The 20,353-nt window shown below is 32.8% G+C and overlaps 1 protein-coding gene across 1 annotated transcript in view; it reads left to right on the top strand.

The window, feature by feature from the left end:
- The first annotated feature begins 3,453 nt into the window (after window positions 1-3,453).
- Window positions 3,454-20,353, top strand: part of LOC116777231 (nucleoporin 88) — a 65,697-nt gene continuing 48,797 nt past the window's right edge. The window contains exon 1 of the mRNA XM_032670654.2: window positions 3,454-3,746. Within this exon, the coding sequence (XP_032526545.2) occupies window positions 3,537-3,746 (210 nt within the window). The 5' untranslated portion in view covers window positions 3,454-3,536. The remainder of the gene's footprint in view (window positions 3,747-20,353) is intronic.

Raw genomic sequence — 20,353 nt, 5'->3', positions numbered from 1 at the left:
CCATCACATCACATGTATATCACGCCCAAGTTTAAAACGTAACGAAATCATATTTTAATCGGCGAAATTTAAATTTAGACTCTAATTAAAATATAAGATATATATTTTAATATTGTGAGCTCAAAGTTCAATGTTATAAAGTTTTTCAAGCTCTATTTACGAGCGCCGGCACGAGTAGATACGGCTTGTTTATAGATCCTTTGGAAGCGAGCCCGACTGCTATCATATTGATAAATATTTCTATATAACACCTAGTGTAACATAGTTTCTAATTAGTACACTTATTTACAATGATGCAATTTTATAAAAATAAAGCTGATATTATGGAAACATAGCGACTAGTTTTATAATTGTCTCGACGATGTTGTGATATAAATACCATTAAACATGATCTTTGTGTGCAGTGGACTGTGTACATATAAACTGTGCTGTAATAAATAAACCGTAATTGTTTATATTAGAAAATCTGTACTCAATCCTATTATGCAAAGTCCCGCAGCATCAGAATCTTGGATGAGGTAAGTGCACCAGTAATGGAACCCCGACTAATATTGCTTGGATATCGCGGAAGGGGAATTTTAAGATATTAGAATAGCCAGGCGGTGTTTGTATTAGCTATCTTGTAACACCGGTTACGTATTATGTATATATAAGTACTTTAAAGTTACTATACATTACCAATTAAATATTTTATAATTAATCAATCGATATGATTAATGATTAATTTATATTAGTAAATTAGTTTACTTAATGTAATTTAACCTCAACAAACGGTAGATTTAATAAACGAAAGCGTTGTGAACTAACGTTAAACACGACGATACCGTACTCTGAAGATACTGCTTAGGGGTCATCACAAACAAATGAGGGGTGTAAATCCACCCCCAGGTAGCTTTAACCCTTTCTTGGCTAACATATGTACGTACAGCGTGCGGTTAAGACACACTTCAAGTGTTTCGGACGTACTTGAGGATTTATAGCTCAGCGGTATTGGTTTTGTTTAGCAACGTATTGTTAATTTAAGATTATGGGTTCCATCTTAATTGAGTTTAAATAAAATATATAATTATAATTAACAAAATAAACTGGGATCGAAAACGTTGACATGTTTAGTTATATAATAATAATTTATATATATCAAAACAAAGTATTTGTCAAACAATACGTATAATAAGTAGATTTTCGGCTAAATCAATCATCGTAATCAGCTCTTAAAGGGACAAAAAACGAACTATTTTTTACCGTCCCATCCCAAATTCCCAAGTCAGAACAGAAAAGTAATAGATAGGATACACTGAAACAATTCCAACGGTAATTGGGGTAGACGCCTCCAGAGAACCTCTGACACCTTGACGTATGACGATATTGTGTAAATTGTATACAGTTATATCTTATGGACGAGTATGTGTGACTTTACCCTAATTTTTTGACGTTTATCGTACAATGCTCATTACTTACTGAATAATATATCAAAAGTAACACGCAAAGTTTTACATTTAAAAATTAAACAAACTATAAACGATAATATATTAGGAAAATATTACAATTTTATATTATTTAATTATTTGATTGTCAATAATTATAGCTATAAGTTTTTTTCTGTAATGACGTATCCAACACGTGATTGGGAACGTAAAAAAAAAGTTTCGTTGTAAAATTAATACCCTCTAAGAAACAATAGCCTAATAGTGGAACGTATGGATCTATAAGATAAATAAATATTATTGTTACCATCATAAATAAGGCTGGAGACAGACAGAGGGACACGCGTCACCTTTTGATACATTTCCGCTGTCGTTATTAATGACAAGTCATCGGTGCCGTCCCGACGGGCTGCCGGCTTCAGGGTTTACAGCAGTAAAAAATATTGAAAATTAATGTTCACTATTACCAATTTACTTACATTTATATATTTTACCGTTTTTTTTTTTTCTATTCATTCTATTTTCAAAAATGATTTATTTTTACAATATAATTTCCTTATAGAAATCAATATTTCATTTAAATGTTAATTTGTAAGTTATTTAAATAAATAAAGAATAACTTAATCGCGACAGCCCTGGGACAGAGACCTGCCCAGCATAATAATAGATCGGGGCGGGGGTTTCTCCCAGTAATATCATGTGAGAGACGCGCTGGTAAATTTATCAATAGCATTATATCGCGAGAACTGAGCACCCGCCTCGCCTTATATTTTATTCAGAGTACGATGTTTTGACATCGATCTCAAGGAAATTTTATGTTATGTCGCGAAAAAATCGCTTTCCCGGCCCACAGAAGCCGAAATGTACAAATTAATCAAACCAATAACTAAAATGTTATATAATTAGATGATAGTTAAGTACGACATTACTTGACATTTGTAAAAAAAATCAATGCAGTGTTTGACAATATTTCCAAAATGATTTCATATATTTTCAGAAATCCCTCCAATATCCGAAATACTTAAAAAAAAGTCGTTGTATATTCCACTTAATTTTAATGTATACATAAATCATACAAAAAAATAAACAATAAAAAATCTTATTCAAGCAATCGGCTAAGTAGGCTCGAATGAAAATATTATAGCAGCATAGGTGAAAACACGTTATAATTCACTCGGATTCCAAATGGTATCACGTAATTTCATCTCAGGAGCTTGCTTTCTTATAAATAAACCAAGATATAGGCAGCGATAAATTTCGTTTTCCGAGATTTGTGAGAACGCTTGCTTGTATAATTTAAATTCCTTGTTTTAAGGTTTAGACGCTTCGGCGATAAATGCGTATCTCAATTGTCTTTCATGACAGTTTTGTTTAATGTGATTATTTTTTTGTTTACAATTATATTATTAATATCATAAACCTTATATTGTCGTTCGTCTTCATTTGCACTCTGAACTGTTTTCAGTATGTTAGACAACTTTGTTTTAAAATCAAAAAAATAACCGATCTGTCATCCGAAGTACTAAACTCTTCTTATAACAGAACTATCAAAAAGTACTAAAATCTTGGTCCCACTGTCTATTCTTATCTACATAAATAAGTAAAACACAAATATAAAAAAGTGTAAAGTTAATAAAATAGCAAAGCATTCAAATAAGTTTTTCTAACAGATTTATAAAATCGAACAAATTTGCAGGTAGATATATACATATATGTAGTGTTGGAGACTACACTTATAACTTTTTTTAGAACGATAGTTGGAATGTATTAAACAATTATTTTCACTTCTAAAAAGTTTTATACACATTAAGTAAAAATAATTTTCTATCTTAAAAAATATATAATCTGCTTTTACTTATATTCGTACTTCTTAAAAAACAAATTTTAAACTTCATTCAAAGCAGATTTTGTGTGTTTTTATTATTTACAATAATATTGGAAAATACGTACAATAGGAATTTAAACTCTGATTAAATAATATTTTAATAACAATTTGAAATTTTTACATGTAACGGAACGCAAATGAGCGCGGTTCTTACGTCAAAAACTCCAAATGTCCAAGTGACCGTTTACCAAAACAAATTACGAATTCATTGTTATTTATCAGTCGCGATGGATTTCCAATTATTTGAAACAAAATTGGCCAAACATAAAATATTTCAGGACATGAAAGAAAGTTTAAAAAACAATTTCGATAACAAACTGCGTAATTTGTTAGAACTTAAGGACGATGTGCTTTTCGCTTGGAATTCCGTTGAGAATTGTTTGTATAGTGTAAACTTAAAGAGGCTCGAAGAAGATCAAGAAGAAACTCCATATCAGGTACAAAGTTTTATATTTTTGCTACTTTACATTCACTATTCAGCATGAAATTTTGAGGTTATGTTTTCATTTGGATCTGACAGTTCATACAAAAAATTAAAAGCTTTGTTAGGTAGGACAAATGTATCAACGTTTTTGGTGCACGATGAATTATAATACATTAAGTGATGTTACATTATTAATCTAAATACAAATCTGTCTTATAATCCAATATTTTCAATCTTAGCCGACCAAAAATTCAATCATGTCATTCAAGTCAAAAAAATATTAATTGTAGCTAAAACATTGACATCATGCATTATGTCTTACACTAAAAACTAAGCACCAGAAGTCTTAATAGTCACTACTAACTAATTTACCAACTTCGTAACAACTGTCTAAGAACATTGTATATAGTTATCGTGACATGAAATTCAGGCGATCAGTATTTCAATAAGTATAGATTATACAATGTAGACATTTTTACGAATAGTTTTATATTATTTAAATGAGTTTAATATTCATGCACCTTTTTGAATTGTTATTAACTAAAGTACTATCAAGGACATAATTAAATTTACACCAGTATTAATATAAACAGAAAGCACTAGGTTTTCAAAAACTTAACCGGAAAATAGTTAATAATAACTATGTACAGCTACCTGTTGCTTTACATCTCAAAACATCTCTCTACAGTTAACTAACGAGTATCATATCATAATCGTTTTAACAATTTATAATTTTTGTTGTGTGTAAATAATAAGACTGAAAATAACGAGACATCGTACATAATTTTTTGTCATGGGGTTTGAACAAATAAAAACGGGAAGCATTAATTGGTAAACATTTCACATAGACAATCAAATTAAAGGTAACATAGTTTATTTGTTTGTTAGTTTCGGATTAATTTAGTCTGAAAAATTTGATGTTATCATTAGTTAAGGATAACTTTTAAAATTATTGAGTTAAGAGTGAGTGGGAAATTCAAATGATACTTCACATACAGATTGTTAAGGAGCTCGGAATGCATGGTTAATTTAGATAATGCTTGTATCAGGGCACAGATTATTTGTCAGTAATAACAGCAGCTGTTTTGTTACTACAAATGAAATTATTATGAGAGATTTTTAATCTAAACCACAAACCATACATGCCTGTCTATACATACATACATACATATATATATATGTATGTATATTAGTGTCTACATTACAAGAATTTATGCAGTGTTCACAATTAATTTGTATGCTACGACTTTTAAAATATGCAATGGCTATTTGGAATGAAAGCATATAATATCTCTCTCTCTCTCTCTCTCTCTCTCTCTCTGTGGCATTTGTTATTCCCATCTGATGGGGTCTGCCTTTCTGGCATGAAAGCATATAATATATTATTACATATTAATTTTGGAACATGCCTGGAAAATTGTCCTAACCTGACTACACTAAACATATATATATATATATATATATATATATATATATATATTATAAGAATATTAGCATCTTTAAACTCAAACATTCTGATCTCAATAGTTATTTATTCAACTTGCATAGATAGCTTTCTCATAAATTTATTTGTCGGTTTATATTAACAAGCAAAAGACGTCTAAAAATTTTGGAGATTATCAAATTGAAGTTTTAATTTGTTGCGAGTTAGTGAATATAACTTGCATAGTAAGTCATGACAGACAGGATAGATTGTTGTATTTCACTTATCAGCTAAATTATTTCATGAATTTTTACATCAATGGTATCGATATCTTTGTTATAGTACGGCCAATCAAAATTTTCTTTTCTGACATATGTCGATTCCTCACTAATGTATGATAAATGAAATTAATTATTCGGTAACTTTTTTTTTTTTTTCGTATATGTACTGTCATATTTTTTTTTAAAGAATATTGTTAGTATATTAATATTTTAAAATTATTAGAATAATGTTATATGTAACCTGTGTCATGAATTCCGAAGAGCTTCTCGAGTTTTGTGTTAACTAATTTGTGTTAATTATTTTTGTTATTATTAAAACTACATACTCGGTGATTTCGGTTACTTTGCAGCAACCGTGATCACGGGCGGACAAGATGTGAATGTCTTAGATCTCATTAATTTTCGCCTCAAATTTAAAATTTTTAATTTTTTATGCTATCACTTGTAAATGAAGTTTATTCAAGATATGTCATTTGTTGTAAATCGTAGGTCAGTTCACAGTTACATTGTCCGTTTGATCAAGATCACTCAAAAACACACTCAGTCTACTCTCACAACAATGGTAAGACTGTATCGATTGAATCTTTTATTTTTAAAATGATCAAAATTTGCCTTTCCCGTTTTATATATAAAATTTTCAAACAATTCAAAAATCACGTTTACATTTTTATTATGAACATTGAAAATTTTCATTATTTACTAAAAAGTATGAGATTTTTGTCTTCAGCTGCCATAATTAGTCATTTTAGTGTAAATTTTTCCTATTGGCTTTGTTTGTACTTGGAAACTAAAAATCTTTGTGAACTCTAATTGCATAGTAATAAGTTATTTAAGTATATTGGGCCTATTGATTTTATTTTCATTCTAAATGTTATAATCTTAAGTAAAAGCAAGCGATCTCAATCTTATAAAAGAACTATAGTTAAATTCATGATTAAGTAGGTTTTTTTTTGTATTTTTGTTGGTAGAAGTGCTCTTATATTCCAATATTCAAAACTACTCCCCTTTTTATTATTAGCTTTTTATTAGCTTCACATGTATGTTTGTATGTTTGTTTGTAACCGACTTCTTTGTGCGCGTTTTTGACCCACTTTAAACGGCCAGATTTCGTTCAAACTTTGTAGATTTATCGAGGACCGATGACAATACACTAATTTGATAAAATTATTCCATTTTTCAATTTGCAAAATATGATTTTTGTTAATTTATATAATTTTCATCTATAGTCGATAAGGTCGATAAGAAACTTAATTAAAATTAAAAAAACAAGCTATTATAAATAAACCAAACTAAAAAGTAGAAAATAAATAATAGTTTAAAAAAACTAAAAAACACGCTTTTTATAGAAAACCGATCTAAAAAATAGAAAATAAATTTAAATTAAGAAAATAGTGTTAAAAATTTCAATAATTATAAATTAATAATAGTATGAATAAAAAAAAATGTATTTTATTTTAAAAAAGCGTGGGATGCTTTTTAAGATATTATCGAAATGATAATCACTCTACTCATATCTGTCAATAAAATATTTATAACTATTGACACCATGCACGCATGCATGCATGCGTGATCTATCATTTAATTCATTCTCTTTTAATTTATATGATAACGTTAAGTTAGTGACATTATGTCATTTTCAAGAAATATTCATATTATAAATTTAAGCAGATTGTGACTGGATCTTTTAAAAGAAATTTTGTGTTGAACGCTACCTAAAAAAAAAAATTGGCTCTTCGCGGTCGTGGCAATACTTCGAACGCTAATTGACGAGGTACGGCGATATTTGTCCAGTCAAACTCTTCTACAGTTGCGTCTTAAAAAATATTAATTCTAACTTGATCTATCAATGAATCTTGAGTGTCAAGGACCATACATAGATCGGTGAACGATAGAAGTCACACTTGACCCACCAAATTAAAATTTAAATAAATAACCAATTATCTTGACGATAATCCAAAGAGCAACAACAAAATAGCTCGAAGTGGTATAATGGACATCGAACGAGGTCAATTCTTGGGCACATTAATCTCACTTGGAACGTTACCGCCGAATTAATTACCCTCTGACCATACGATTTAATAGGTTTCCGGGGGGACCCTGAGGTTTCCGATTAAATCACTACTTCTCATAGGGCGATTTATAGTGACCAGTACTTATCAAAGATTTTGTAAAACCGGAAGTGACTTTTCCTGTTCCAACAATCATACGATAAATTTAGCATCCAGACATCATTAGATGTACTCAAAGTAAAGATAAATAATTTTATAATAAGTCGTGTTTTTATAACAACAGAGTAAAATCATAATTTCAGTTTAATTTTTACAACAAGTAAATACAAAAACTTCCTCGAGAAACACGCTATCGAGCGGTGGTAACTGTTTGATAATCGGTGCAGTAGTTTTTCCGTTTATCGCGAACAGACAGACAGACAGACTATGTTTTATAATATGTATTGATTACTTTATCATTTCTAACACTATTACATGGAAAGAGCAAATTTCTTTCGACGATCTTCTAGCATCTTTACATCCTGGCACTTGCCCTTTGCCGCGATATAAGATCTTGCCCAATTGTTATCCCAATCCACTTGTACATTATACCTTTATTGAGATGATCGTGAGTTTCCTTTAATTCAGAAACTTTGGTAATTTATCTGGCATTGTAGTTCTATTTTAGGCAAAGGTCACTCTCATTACACTCGCTATTCTATTCATATGGCACATTTGAATGTTTTGTAACTCTACACTAATAAGGGGACTGTTGTTAAATTATACATTACTCAAATAAGGGCTATTGTTGTATTTTCTAAATAAATATATATTTATATAAAAAAAATTCAAAGCTACATTAAAATTATTGAGGTTAAAGAAAAGCCATATCGGATAATAGGTTGCTCAAGTTTAAAAGTCACCTTTTAAAAAAAATGTGAAAGGAAATTAAACAATGCACACAAAAAACAATTAAAAGTAAAAATAAAAAGTTTCGATGTGTATGTAGGTGTCTAGACTTTTTAAGGGATCGCTAGTTGATAAAAAAACACGTTTATATTTTTTAACTTAATTCAAAAATTAATATTCAACGCTGCATGTTGCATACTGGTTGGTAAATGTTTTGTCTAATGATTGTATTGTCCGGTGGTATGTTTTGAGCTAGGCGAACGTGCCTAAAAGTGTGTACATCTGAGTGGGCCAACTAAACAAATCTCGTTTGACCTTATCATCTCACATCGCGTCATTCTCTTTCATCTGATAGTACAGGCACGTCATGCTTCCACAATTTACCTTCCACCTTAAAAGCCTAAACCAAATATTGTCATAATTACGAGATAGCATCTGTCTATAAACATGCGATCCACATCTTGCCTTCGGCAGTCTTCAGACCCGCTCGCCTTGACTTAATTTTACAGTCACCGCGACCTCAATACATTTCATGCAAGAGTATTATTGTTACAATCTTTTTATCTAGATATGATGTAAAATTTAACGTTACTTAAAATTCTTTTTCTTAAGATAAAAATTTGATATCATTTACATATATATGTACCAATAAATTAGTCACAACTACCTAGTACTGCGAGAGATCGGTCTCTCCAGTTAGTTTATCTACATATTCAGCTGTGTCGCTGATGGCGTTACGAATAATCCCCGAACACCACCGAAGTATAAAGTCTTAACGTCATTAAGAAAGGAGTGCTCGTTCCCTTAACAAAGAGCGCTAAGACGTCCTCTTCCTGAGATGAGATCGTTTTATTGCCAGGCCGGATGGACTTCGGGATAGATGGTCGGGAATGTAAATTTACTGTAAGCAAACCGGACGTTAGAAGGTGAGCATCGGATTGTTTTGTTTTCATTCGGGCATTAGGGACCTCGCTGTACACCGACTTCATTATCCATTAAAGAGTAACCGAATTAATTAAAGAATCCATCACGACATTACGTCCACAAAGAATTATAACGTAACATTTTATTTAATTAATATTTTTTACTATCTACGTATAGGCATAGTTTATTCGTTTTTAACGTCATAAATAAATTTATATATAACATTACGGGGACGGTGTGATTGTCTGCCTGTTTTGTACCCCAGAGAGAACAGCAATCGATTCCAAACTTTAATTCGTTGTTATTTAAGTAAATGTTGGTGCGTCGATGTTAAGGAGAATGCTAAGACGATCGCGTGTTCGCCAGCATTTCGCCAAGGCCTTTCTTCAGACGTGTTAGATCGATGTAAGTAATGTATGGGAATCGAAATGCAGTGCCTCTGGGTTTAATTTGCCGGTTGTCCATTTGTTCCGATTGCGGGGTGTATTTATTATGGTGTTCAGAATTGGCGAATTCGGTAGGAGTGAGCTAGTTTAGTTTAGTTTGCCACTGGGGGAACCAGATGGATTGCTGTGAGTTCAAACAACATTACTTCTAACCTGTGATCGGAGATCGATGTGACCTTTTGATCTTATTCATTGCCTACGATAACAAGTGTTCCATCAAGTGAACCAATGTTAAGAATGCATTTTAAATAAACGTGAATTAGAAAGTTTTATTTATAAATATATAATTTTAAATTTGAATGTGTTTATCTATGTAATATTGAACCGTCCAGTTAATTACCTCCCATCACATACTATGGGTCTCGATATATATATTTTATTGATACCCTGTATGTGTTCTTAGTAGTCGGATTAAGACTACCCTCTAAGGATTTGTTGGCCTCAAGCGTATTCGTCCTTACTTTGTCTAAACCGATTGCTACGCCTTGGGACAGGTGCGGCTTCCTTGAGTATTTTAATTAATAATGTCTCGATAGTATGGTGTGAGGTGTACTTTAGTGATTTAATCAAATACGGTAACGGTTTCGATAAGAGGGATTTACCTTTTGAGGTAAATTTCGGGTTGATAGCCAAAGTTTTGAAGGGCCCTCGTGTTGCTTGGTCGTGTTAATGTAAATAATTACAATCTGCATTATATCGGCGTTACGCTATAAATTGGCTTCTTATTGACAGCAAATGTTCTCGGCGGATTGATTTTTTTTTTATTGTATTAATAAATAAATTATATGAAAGAAGTATCTAATATATTAGTAAATTAACCTCCTGGCCATTTAGGTCCACGTAGGTCTACATGTTCGTTTCGCGTTATACCAGCTTTTAATTTCTCAGAACATTTCCTTCAAACAATATAAATTCCTTACGTAAATATTTTTCATTTAATATACAATATTAATGATATTCCTCAACATACCACTGCAATTACTATTAACGCTGTTAACTACTTCAATTGACGTATGCTATTCCCAATAACATTATAACTTTAACAATTCTCGCTGAGATCACGCGTCCGTTAACGATACACCTGTGTAGTGACGTCATAAGCTGTGACGTCGCTTCCGCCCCGAGTGTTCGTCAATATATGGCTAAATTAGTTAGCTAGATATTTAACAGGTTTCCATAAAGCCCTGAGTCCTGACGACTTCCACCTAAGTCTTAAGGCCCGGAGGAGATAAGATGCTATAGACTATGCTGAGATAATTAAAATTAGAACGCTCTACAACCTCGAATACATTTAGTGGCTTGAATTAGAGTGATTTAAAATTTTGTAACAATGAAAGTATATTGAATTTTTATCAGCGTATTAAAGTATAAAGCTGACTTTACCTGCAATCCGACGGATCTCATCGTATAGATATATTTTCGATTCACAAATCTAGATGTGAGAACGAGCTTAAAACTAAGACGAGGTAGTCCGCCCACCGACCGGCTTCCAACTTCCACCCCCACGTCCATGTGAATATGTAAGCCACGGATGTTCATTAAAACGGGCATATTAAGCCGATGATACTAGCAGCAACATCTCCAGTGTACGAGACAATGATTGAAAAAAACAATAAGTCAAAGGGAACTTAATGTAATGAGTTTCATGGGTCGATTCATGAGACATTTATCGCGTGGCAAGTTTTAAAGTTACTTCCATACAAATCCTACTGATTACCAAAAAGAAAACGGAACATAATTTAGCCGTGAATAATTATTTCGTGGTATTAATTTATGTATTGGATTTCATGTTTCATTTTATTGTTTCTTCGATGTATCCTCAGAAATTTTCTTGTTGTCAAAACCTTTGACTAAAGTGACATAATACTAATAATATATTCGTTGTCTGCTATCCGGATTATCCATATGCAGTCTAAGAGAGCGCTGGCCAGAACTCCATAGCCTATTCAGAACTATACAGACTTATAATTTATTACTTTTATAAATTATTTCAAAACTGTTCTGTATAGATGAATGAAGAATTTCATATACGTACTTCAATTTCCAAATTAGTTCAATAAATTTGATTACCCGTAATGATAAGCAAATTATAATAAAACAATAGTGTTCCAAGGAAGTTAACGATACCGAAAGGAATTTACATATCAAAGAGTTGTTAATTGAATTTAATTAATATCAAAAACCGGTGTGAAAATAATCCAGCAATGCTCATTAATTTTTCACTCCTATTATATGTCTACTGGTATAGTATACACAAAATGGCGTCATGTAATACGTACATCTAATACTTGAGACTCGTTCTTTTCCCGCCTCCGAGTGTCGTTGGCGGCATTAAATCTTAATAAAACCCGTCATGCATCACGATGGCGCCCTTTGATTTCTCACTCGGCAAACCGCGTCTCCGCATATCAAAGAAAATCACAACTCTTTTCATTGCGCGCCGATAGAATGTTCACAAAGACCAGCTTAATTGATCCCCCATTCCGCCCACCGCTTTTAAAAATGTAACCGTCGAGGGAAGACGGGGCGTCGCAGCGTAGACCTCGATAGCGTGGACACTGTACCTTCAATTTACTAATACAAATAAGCGAGCTCGGTCCTTCGGGCCCCAAGCTACTGGCGACGCTTTCAAAAGAAGGCGCTATTGTGTCGTACCCTCAATCACGGTCTCGATTATCGAAAAGAAAACACTCATCTATATTTTAAATAATGATCAGGGCATGGGTTCGGGTCTCGGGGCGAACAATTGAGAGTGATGGATTGTGAAGAACATTGGCTATGAGGGTTCCGTACTATCACCTCTACAGAGCTCTTAGAAAATGTTATTCCAACTTCGAAGGTCAGTCGATTGTGTCAATTTTATTGTAGCCAAATGAATTTATTACGAGTCATTAGTGGGAAAAAATTCAGGGGTGCTGCTTGACTGATAAGACACATAATTAGATTTACCTCCAAAAACATGCCCTTTTTAACACTTCGTATACTAATCAACATCATTCACAGAAAATATATTCTAAGGAAAGAGGCTGAAATTTAAAAAAGGGCGTCGACAAACAGCATTTAATGAACGTACCCCCCCCCCCCCCTCCCATACATCATTAACTAGTAGGGGTGTCGCACAAACAATCTCGTTCCAGTTTCGCGAAAGGGACCGGTTGATAGTAGGTAGTAGTGGATTCGTTACAGCAAGACCTCGAGTGGTAGCCATTGTGAGTCGAGCACGTCTGCGCTGTTGTGTCCGAGATGCGAATAATTGCCCCCGCTGCCTGTTAAGAAAAAAATATGTTTCATTGGAAGATACGATTGTTCTTTGGCTCAATATGTAAAAGAGACATTCGCTTTGAAACCATGAAAAAAAATTATATTTTATTTGGTTTTATCAACACTCTAAGTATTCCATTGTTCGAATGTATAACACGTTTGGGAGCAGTGTTCAATATGTGGCGCCTTAACAGTTTTAATGGCATCCCAAATTTGCTTATTGTTCCTGAAGATGCTTTACGGTGTCCCTTAAACAGGTAATGACGTTATTTATTGGCAGTAAACCAGGTTCCAGGCTGGAGGACAAAGGGACTAAATGATCTTAAAGGTTAAGGGACCTCCTTTAATGTCAGGAATTTTAATAGTTTAAGCATTTGATAAGTAACATCCCTGCTATTTGGTTATGTTCATAACTTTGATAGTAATAAAGATTTATTCCATGCGGGTTGATATTGAAATTAAATTTGTATTTAAATAAAAATATTAATGAAAGTTGTCAACATGGAATATTACTTGTTATAATCTCTGTATAGTTAATAAATAGAACCTGAACGTAGATGATGAGAAATTAAAAAAAATATATATAACTCAAGATGAGCGAGAGAAGATGAAATCCTTCGTTATCTATATTAACAAGTGCCAGACTTAGTTTTTCATCCCGGCCATGATGTCGCCCGAGGCAGTGGATCTTGATAAAATCAAATTGGAATTATTCGGAGCGAAAACCACCATAGCATCTTGAAGTCAACAATGGGCTGACGACTTGTTCTTTGCGTTGCACCGTTATTAAATTCTCGTAAAACAATCGACTCGAAAGCGCACTTCCGTTTGACGTGTACAGACTTAGCTATGGTAGTAAATCTCTGCGAAATGTCAACTTTGTTTAAACATGTATTAATGTTCTATTATATATAATTCAAAAGAAAATCAATTATATTCTTAAATAACTCATTTAAATAACGTTCAAACGTTGTAATGCTTATTTAAAATATATTAGTATATATGGAAAGATTTGTGTATATATTAATTACTATGAAGCCTTCTGATCGTGGCTATGCGATATAAAACTACAGTTGGCCTCATCTCCACTTAATTGGTTATAATCTGTACATGCATTCAATGCATGCTATATTAATACCGTGGCAACACTGATGGAGGCTTCGAACGAATCATTAAAGGATAATTATAACGCCACTTCACAGGAAACTCGAGGGTCCCCACTCGGAAATCTGATTCCTTTTGTTTTTTGTGACGGAAGTCGCAAAATTTTCAAATACGCGCTCGAATCTACAGAAATACTCTCGACTTTCACAAGAGCAAACTACAGGGTTACCTGAGACAGAACGTTATATTTTTTCAACTTTCCTATATTAATATGTTGAAATCCTACCTTTTGAAACTAGAAAGGTTGTTATTATAACGGGCACTGTTTTATAACTCCTAAGTTTATTTATAAAATTTACCACTGTATTCAATGCTCTCAAAACACATTCATTACCTTCCAGTAAAAGCCATAACAATAGTTTTATTTACTCGACTCGGCTAAAACAAAGAGTTTAAAGTTACTTTCTGTGCAATTTTAAAGTTAAATGTACACAATAGTTAAAGCATGACTAACGTTTATTCGATACTCGCCAATGGATCTCGTTTTACATGTATCCCACACAATTTTTATATAAAACATATACATATAGGTATATGCTCTGAACAATAAAATGATTGTCTTGGCGTGTCAAACTGACAAACATACGTACATGCGTAAGAGATGAGTATAGACAATATTGAAAAATATTTCGATAACCATAAACCCTACTTGCACAAACTGCTTCCATATGTGAATTAGTATGATCTTTTATTTGCTCTCAATATATTTAACACTAAGAATAAAACTAGTTTCATATATATATCTTTATTTACACATAAACTTATATAACATTAAAAATATTAAATGCTTATTAAATTTCTGATATTATTATAATGTCCGTCAGTGACGTCGCCCGCGGTGCATAAAGCTTGTTTAAATAGTTCAACAATAGATGTGGCCGGTAACTCATAAATGATGCAGTTCCTTAGCTTTCGGACCGTCTTTTGTACGATCAGCTACTGTTTGCCTTTCGTTAGGAACGTGTATTTGATGCTTATTTTATTATTCGCCTTTCAAACACACGAACATAACATAATTAATATTCCTCGCTACCTTTATGTGATGAAACGCTTTCGCTAGTTTAAAACTCTATCGCTCAATAATTATTTGGAACCGATCACATATTTTATTCTGAATCTTCTATTAATCATTGTAACTTTTACGATATGTTTGCGTTGTCGCGGACGGCGGTGAGCAAGTATTTTGTATATTATATTAAGAAAGACTCTGTTTATAAATCATTACTATAGTTTACATTTAAGAACAAGCAATCTGAAGACGCACTTCAAACAAGACAGTCAATGCCTTATTCGTTCTAATTTGTAGTGTGTATAAAGTTAATAATCGCGTGAACTGTTTGCTTAAACAGGGTCACTTGATCGCTGTTCGTATAGAACATTGTTTGTTCACAAGCAAAACTCTGACCTTTCGCGCGTAAAATTACTATCACCTCCACCAAAGGTAAATATGTCGGCAAGAAATTCGTTTGAACCCTTTCGGTCCTTTGTTGTTCAACTAAAACTATTCTCAGTTAATCCCCGGTTAAACAGTAGTTGTTAATAAATTAATGTGTTATTAATATATGCTAGTGTGACCCTATGGTTGGCAGGTGTCCCCTAGGGCGTTCCATTTCAGATCCAACAAAGGTAGCAAGAAACGGTCTAACGGTAAATATTGTAAGGGTTTTTGTGATGTTAATAAAATAGTGACTCGGGCTACCGATGTTTGTACTGTATTGTGGAAAATTTTCCTACTTTTACTAATACGTTTGTTTGTAATACGTTCATCTTTTAATATATGTACGTGAAACTCAATGAAGTATTTGAATTTATCATAAATAGTTAGATTAGAATGTTGCCTTAATGTTAATTTTTCCTAAACTTATCGATGTTATCAAGCTTTCTATATAATATTAATTAATTGTTCCTGTCACTAATAAGGCATCGAAAAGATATAATGAAAATTAACGTTAAGGCGGAGATTTAATAAAATTACAACATTCCACTCTCATTAACTCAGCTGAACAACTTGGGGTGTTGTTGTAAGATATTGGACGGCTAACTTGTTTCAGGAGTTACAAAGACCTTAAGTAGACTATTTTATTACGTAAAAACTATTCAACTATTATACCAAAGAGAATTTTAATAGCATTAACACCAATCCTTTTCAATAAATAAACATTCGTTGAGATGGTTTTCCTAAATGTTCAGTATTGACCAATTAGGAACTTCAAAATAGTATTCAATGATATAATAATGTAACAAAAACTTGGTCACTAGTTGTGGCAGGGGTGGAAGGGGGTCGGTTAAGTGAGTGCTTTATGTCATATCCAAAATCCCGGTAAAGTGAGTCGAGTAAAGCCGTTCGATGCCCGGCTCGTCGCGATCTCGGTAATAGCAATAGCTTTGTATTAAGGCGGTCGGAAGACGTCTCGACGGTTGGTGTAAGATATGAGAGACTCACCTGACAAGCTTCCATACGAACCATGCGGGAAGTTAAACCACACATATTTACCTAAATGACAAAACGCCTAAGCACAAGTGTGCTAAAATTTTACACATACATCATGTTACATTTTTAGTGATAAAAAAAAGTGAACCACTATATTTCTAAATGATTCATGTTTTACGTACATCACTAGCTGCCGTACAAACGCCGTTTGAGTTTAATGGAATCGCTTCAACTCATAAAACGAGTCGGAGCGTTATATCGGCGTGGCTTAGCGCTTTTTCATCAATCCTGCTTTATTACGGTGGATTCGCTTTTGTCTACGTCCGGATGCCGGTCATTTAGCCTGACCATCCCTATTACAGCCGTACCATTCCATTCATATCTGTCGCCCGGGCTGCCAGAATCCTTCAGACGTCATCGCCTTGCGGTTATGCCTTTCCACGATCGCACTTTTTCCTTCCTCTTTTTAAGCCACTTGATGTATAACAGGCCATTGTTCGTTTGTTTTCTGTTTGGCAATTTTTAACCGGATTACATGCTCGTACGATACTTGATCACGTCTCCTCTGCCCTCTATTTATGAGGTAATATTTTACGGAATATCGAGTAAAGTAGCCTTTAATCTACTAATATAATGGGGGTTTTAGCTGAATGTCTCGTCGAGTTCAATTGTGTTCGGTTTCTTATTGCTGGGGGAGGTTCTTGCTTTTAATGCCCGTCTTAACATTATTGTTGTTAGGAGCACGTTTTATATAATATACACCGACGAAGCTCTCCTCAACTTAGCGTCTAGGTAGCGCATTACACTATCAAAAGAGTGAATAACTAATGACATCGTACAAACTATTACAAAACAGTTTAAAGTGCTTTAAAGTCAACAAAGGGTATTGGGGTTACGATATCAACTCGTTGATATGATCAGTATCTTGCTACATACAAATTAAAACTACCCTCAAGTACCGGACTCACCAATGAAGTATTAGAGGGAATCCATGCGAAAACATTGTGTATAACGTGCAGCGTCTTTCCGATAGCGTTGCTGGCATCTTTCCCGATGTAATGGGATTAAATCATGCGACATTACCGTCGCTCGTCCGCCACGCCACCATAAATAAACCGTCTTTTATTAAACTCGAGATAAATGATTATAGACTTTGTCCCCTTGTTTAGACCGCGGCATTCTTGGGTAGTATCGTGTTTCTATCGCAATTCTTTTGTGTTTATGTTTGTAATAATTTAATCTCAATTATGATAACCATTTTAGGATAATGTGTATCGTAAGACCGTCTTATCAAATAATAAATGTTATACAATTCAAATATGATGCCTTCTCGTTTCGTATTATCGGATGTTTTTTTTTTTATTATTATTAATTTCTAGTAAATTATCTAAACTTTGAACTGAACTACAAAATTTCTATTGTAGTTTTCAACATTATCTATCCTTAAATACGTTGATATTTGTGAGGTATTTCCTGTTATTCCTAATAGAATGATTCAATAAAATATAATACGTGCACATATATTGATAATATGAGTGATAATCAGCGGTGGGCATCACGCATTAACACCATTACCTTATTGGACATTGCTATTCAACGTTCACCCTGACAGCGCTTCTCAAACTGTTTATATTTATAAACAAATATATATTATAGAAGAACTTTATATTTTTATAATGTTATAATTTAACTCTGAGACTGCTGGTCGGCACTGAACTAAGTTTATTACGCAGATTGAACTTATTTACAACAGAGCACATCATTTCAAACGTATAATTTCTAAACCAGAAGATTTTACGAAGAATTGATCATTATTTCCAGTGCTCTAAACATAATACACATCATCATTTTACTGTGATTTTATATATGAAACGATTTTTTTTTAAACATCTCCACATTTACGTTTGTAATTTAATTTAATGACAATATTTTATAGTAATATCAACTTAGGAAATATTTGAGAAACACTGCCCTGTGGTATTGTCAAGATAGTGATACCAAAAAATATATTTGATTAGCGACATGTCTGGTCACAAGGGGCTGGCCACTACTGAGTATTGTTACATGGATATCAAAGATTGGAATAGACTTTAGGTTTCACCAGATATGTGTTCCCATCAATCCAAACTGTTTGTTTTTATATATTAAATAAAAACTACATATACAAATGGACGACTTTCCTGAAATTATATTTTTTTTTAGCGAGTGTTTCTACGTCACTTCTAGTTGGTATATGTATTCCGTGTTATTGCCAATATTCCCTGCGTGCGGTGTCAAGGGAAATATTTTTAAATAATCCGATAGTGACACAACGTGGGGTATCTTGATGTGTTGATTAGCTATTCCTTTTATGGTGTAATTGTTATAAATGGAACACTAACACATAAATGTGAATAAATATGTTGTGTTGAGTGTACGTTACGATGTTTTATTTTGCTATACATTTCTTTTTTGTCTACAAAAGAACTACGTCTGTACCGAAAGTAAATCAGGGCTACCATTTTTATAAAAAAATAAGATTTCTTATCTAAAATAACAAAGATTACCACAGACGAACATTTATAAGATACCATGAGTTGCATTATAATAAAACTGTATTTAATATTTTATCTTTAATTAAGAAAATATATTTTACTGTGTGACTGTAAGATTAAAAGGTTTTGCGAACGGTCACAACACTTCATGTATGTTACCTCATGAACTGTGATTATTACGTTTACAAAATAGCTCTTCTATGTACTAGAACATGTTCTTTAAAAATACTGGCTAACCGCTTCACTTTTATCGCAGCCCATATACACTACATATGTATATATATTTATTCGACATTTAAATTGATTAATTGTTAAAAAAAAAATCTCTTACAGCTCACAGTTCACATATCTAACCAATTTATAAAAAACCCTATTTATTACTTAGTAGCCACTGCCCTCCGCCTCTCTATATTTATGTACTTTGCATTTTCTTTTGTTTTCATTCCAATTACAATTGAATTGGCAATTTGTATGTGTTTTTAAAATGTTTACTATATGCCATATAATTCTCGAAAATGCGCTTCATATAAATTAAGTGTACCTGTTTATTTTTCAAGTAACACTCTGCGTGTAACCGAAAAGTAAATTTCTATAAAATTGGCTGATATTACTTTTACAATATATTCACATACCACAAAGACTAGAGCTGAACGTGCGAGAAGTAAATTGCACACGTTTTACATTAAATCAGAGTATGTATTTGACACTTAACGAATTTCACTACAATCGATCAATTTTATTTAATTTTCATAAATATCTGCTGACCACAACGCTTAGTCTGTGGTCTTGCTGGCGAAGAGTACATTGCACGAGTTGTACATCAGATTAGAGTATTTACATGATTCCTACGAAATTTCATTAAAATCGACTAATTCTGTTTAATTTTCATAAATAACTGCTGACCACAACGCTTAGTCTGTGGTCTTGCTGGCGAAGAGTACATTGCACGAGTTGTACATCAGATTAGAATATTTACGTGATTCCTACGAAATTTCATTAAAATCGACTAATTCTGTTTATTTTTCATAAATAACTGCTGACCACAACGCTTAGTCTGTGGTCTTGCTGGCGAAGAGTACATTGCAAGAGTTGTACATCAGATTAGAATATTTACGTGATTCCTACGAAATTTCATTAAAATCGACTAATTTTGTTTAATTTTCATAAATAACTGCTAACCACAACGCTTAGTCTGTGGTCTTGCTGGCGAAGAGTACATTGCACGAGTTGTACATCAGATTAGAGTATTTACATGATTC

Source organism: Danaus plexippus, chromosome Z (assembly GCF_018135715.1).
Source record: "Danaus plexippus chromosome Z, MEX_DaPlex, whole genome shotgun sequence".
Taxonomy (NCBI): domain Eukaryota; kingdom Metazoa; phylum Arthropoda; class Insecta; order Lepidoptera; family Nymphalidae; genus Danaus; species Danaus plexippus.
Note: the sequence above shows the minus strand (reverse complement) of the source record. Positions and strands in the feature narration are given on the sequence as shown.